General features: G+C 34.4%; 1 protein-coding gene across 1 annotated transcript; it reads right to left on the bottom strand.

Moving 5' to 3' along the window:
• Positions 1-3,292: 3,292 nt before the first annotated feature.
• On the bottom strand, positions 3,293-4,370 carry LOC110850354. Its single transcript, XM_022097789.2, has 3 exons — positions 4,174-4,370; positions 3,799-4,002; positions 3,293-3,641 (listed from the first exon to the last, which is right to left on the bottom strand). The coding sequence occupies exons 1-3, from the start codon at positions 4,222-4,224 to the stop codon at positions 3,555-3,557; spliced, it is 342 nt and encodes a 113-aa protein (XP_021953481.1). The 5' UTR covers positions 4,225-4,370; the 3' UTR covers positions 3,293-3,554.

Genomic DNA, 4,370 nt, shown 5'->3' with positions numbered 1-4,370 from the left:
GGCAAAGGGTTTCGGAAATGTTACCTTCGGTCGATTTATCCCATCACACTGAGAATAATTGTGAACAACTAGGTTTGGCCAGAATAGACATAGGTGTTCCTTAATAACTTGTTGATTATCCATAAATTTATCGCAATCCATAAGTATGGTACTCATTAAATGTGCCTAACGTCAAGATCCCGTAATGTGATGCTTACTATTCAAATTAAGCTTAATAAATTGATCGCAAAATATGTTTCAGTTTTTTACATAGACATATTAGAAGCATTTTCGCTTTATTTGCAAAACCTTATCCCAGTTGGATATTGTGGTAAGTACCAGTTATTCGCAGTGGTAATTTCTACCGTGATATTCTTACCCGGAACGCTGTTCGTGCGACTTCATATCAAACCATGCTCCGGTTCATCATATGTACATATCACCCGGCGCGGAGAATTCTGTTTCAATGCAAATCGTTACAACTTTTCTTCACGTACCTAATTTAATTTGTAATTACATTCGACTAATTCATATAGCATTTTTCAATGTACATTCGTACATTAATATATTTAACTTGTGATTCTGTGTTTGAGCCGTTCCAAATATAGGATAATGATCATCAATCTTCAACGTGCGTGATAAGTTATATTTTGCATTTTGTGTAAGGACATCGTGCATTATTGCATTTTCAAAATTTATTATTTTAAAATTCACTCCAAAATATGGATTACCCACAAAATAATTAAATGAGACAAGCTCTGGAAAATCATGTCGTAAGTTCTCAATTTTGGAGTGGAATTATATGTATGTATTGTCTATTATACATATCTACCAAATACATAAAAACCTCATTTCTCAACCTTTTTACAGATTCTGCAACAAATATTAAACAACGAATCTGTTTCTGGAAAAACAGCACGACTCGTTTCCCATTTTTGGAACGAAATTTTACTTTCACTTCCCCGACCAAAGTTGACTTTACCACTGAAGCCGTCTGTAGACTCCTCCTCAGAAAATTGCTGCCATGCCACAGAATTCCAATCATTTTGCGCAAAAATGGAACCAAGACTGGCGAAATGTGCACGTGTAGATGAATGCGATTGGAATGGTCACTATATATGGTCATCTACTCAAAGAATTTGTGGTTCTAAATCCTTCCTCTACTTTGGCAACAAGTTCAGTGGGTTCATACAACATTTGACAATAACTTTTATCGATGAGGATTTCAACCCAGCCATAAAAGCAATCAATGCAATCCTGCAATACTGTTGTGGGAACTTGAAAACACTGACAATTTATTTCCGAACTCCAAAACTCTCAATTAAAGATGCTAATCATGAATGTACCACACCATTACTTATCCGGCCCAAGTTGACCTCTGTCAAAATATATGATTCTACAGAACATTCTGACTTCCTAGAGATGACACAATTGATTGTTAACTCGGCCCCAAAATTGACCCACTTCACCTACCGTGGCTCAAAGTATCCAGATTTCAGTCGGAATAAGTCAATTAAATGGATTACAGTGGACATGTGTTGCTATGTGAGAGCAACCAGTGTCCCAAGTTGCAGTGGTGTTTACGGACTCAACAAGATGCTAGCCCACGTATGCGATCACCTACAATTTTTGCACCTGAAGAACAATATTGCCTTAGCTAATCCTAGAAATTATGGAAATGACTTTCCTCCAAATATTGAAGAGAGCAGAATCGATTTCCAGATCCCCAAAATCCAAAACCTGAAAAAATTTAGGAACGATATGCTCGACTGGTTTAGCTGTGGCGACCGGCTCCAGAATATTGCAACAGAAAACATGCCAAACTTGCGAAATTTACGTATTATTAAATTCAACAGCAATTTGGACGATATATTACGAAATATTGGGCAGAAGAAGGACTTATTTAGTGGAGTAAAAAACTTGCACGTAGCAAATGTCAATGACCCCGAATCTCTGATAGGATTAAGGACGCCATTCCCAAACTTGGAAAGTTTAACGATTCAACGATTCGGTAGGTGGCATGGATCGCGGCTTATCGAAGTTGGAGATCACTTGCAAGCGTGTGCTGCACTTGGATTGAAACATTTGAAGTTGGACATTTCAAGTCAAAATACAAAATTATCAGAATTTATTAACGGATTTTCAAATTGCGAGGAATTATGGTCATGTGAGTAAATCTATAAGTAATTGTATATGAATTTCATTCGATTCTTAATTAAGTTTTTGTAATGAAATTTTCAGGCCTCAAAACTTTGGAAATAAGATTGCTGTTCTGGCTGCACTATGACTTGAAGTGGGTCCGTGGTGGTGAAGACCACATGAAGAAGTGGCTCCTACAAATGAAGGAATTGGAGAAAGTTACTATCATGGGAATGGGAGTGAGTGATGGAAAAATTATGAATTTATGTATGTTAAAATTTATTTATCACGTGTTTAAATTGATACATATTTGTTGTTCAAAAGGAAATATGGCCATGGATGGAGTCCTTCATTCAGGACAACCAAATACCAATTTCGTTTGTTTAAGATTTGATCTATATGTATTTAAGTATTCACGAGACACCGTCAAATACGAATAATATCTCTTACAACATAATTAAATACGTAGTGCTTTAATAATTTTAGCCAAATTAAATGAAATACAATGTTGTCTATCTGTGTGTGTGTAAACATATGTACATATTTATGAAGGTCCTGAGTATCAATATATAATATGTAATTGTAACATTGTGCAAAAGCTATTAACTAAATAGTCTCTTTACTATTTAGAACTGTGAAAATTTATAAATACAATATCAAACATTGATCAAAAATCTTTGTTTTTATGCAGAACTCAGAAAGCACTTTTTGCATTTAAGGGCCATGAAAAAAACTGTACATTTGTTTTATACATTTATACTCGGTTTCAATATAGATTTCTACTCGAATTTTATGGAGCCTGATTTATGGTACTTATTCTTAATGTAGTCATTTAATAAGCTGAATACATATGTATGAATCATCACACATATAGTGATTCATCACTTATGTATATACACATTTGTAGTATTACAAATCGATATAAATACATACATAATTACTTGGTACCCAGTTTGTACATACATATCTAACCGTCCCTGATATGTCACGTCACTCAACCGTGTCTTATTTATTTAGGGTGGTTAATGGAATCTCCAAAACAACGTTACTTTATTAACTTGTGGTGATATTGGTTATATGCTACTCAAAAACTCGATGCAAGTAAATACATAAGAATACAAACACGTAAAAGTAATTAAATTCTACTAAAGTTCGACTAAAGGTAGTAATTTTATTCTGATTTTGAGCAAATTTATTATACAATGCGGAATCCAGACAAAATGGACAGACCAACATACTTAAATAACAGTTAATTGCCATGGATAGTACAAATTTATAAAAAAAATCGCATTATTAGATTTCTGAATGATGTACATACATTAACATTTGCACTCAAATTGTAGTGATGTATTTATATAGGTTAATAATTATATATTTACTTGTGAGCAGCTAAATAAATGCATATGTAGATACTTAGCAAAGTAAAATTTCAACAATTATCCCGATGCGCTGAGGTCACGATTCGATACGACCGCATCCCGTTTCGAATTAACAGTGTTCACAGCTTCGTGTATTTCTTCGTCCTGAAAATTAAATAAATAAATTTCCAATTTATAAATACATACATAATTGGATAGTGACAGCATATGCATGAATGTACAATAATGTACATATTTAGATACATACATGCACAAAAATAAATCATTGTATTTACACTGTTTCTTAAAATTTACACCTTACCGGAACTAATTTTATGACCAGATACGCCCCCAGTAAGGCCACTAGTCCAAGCACGACCGAAACCCCAAGTATCGATAAAGCGCCGTTCCACCATGCAGTTGTGTAATACCCACCAAATTCGTGCAACATGCAAATCCAGAATTCAGCTACGAATAGGGTCACGATTCCAAAGGTGATGCAAAGCACGAACGTTGTGAGAAATATCTGCCAACAAAATGATTCATTTTTTCATAAATCAACCAGCAACGGATATTACAAACTCGCACATTGTGCCACCGAGAAATCACTAAAATTGGTACCACGCATGCAGCAAAATCTGATTTTAGCTATGGCTAAATTAATGTGTATGTTTTATACATATGTAAAATCACTTACTTGGAGAACGGTGAGCTTAATCTTGCCCAAATACTTCATTTTCGGAGACATCTCCAAATTGTTCGAGACCCGTGACTTTACTTTATTAATATTTTCGTGAAAATATTTCTTTGCAAGTTTACTATCTAAATGTCTTTGGATGACTGTTTTCAAATTAATGGTGAACGCACATTTTGTGTAGTCGACACTTGTATGCA

This window comes from Folsomia candida, unplaced genomic scaffold, assembly GCF_002217175.1.
Source record: "Folsomia candida strain VU population unplaced genomic scaffold, ASM221717v1 Fcan01_Sc005, whole genome shotgun sequence".
Lineage (NCBI taxonomy): Eukaryota > Metazoa > Arthropoda > Collembola > Entomobryomorpha > Isotomidae > Folsomia > Folsomia candida.
This window is presented reverse-complemented; position numbering and strand designations above follow the sequence as displayed.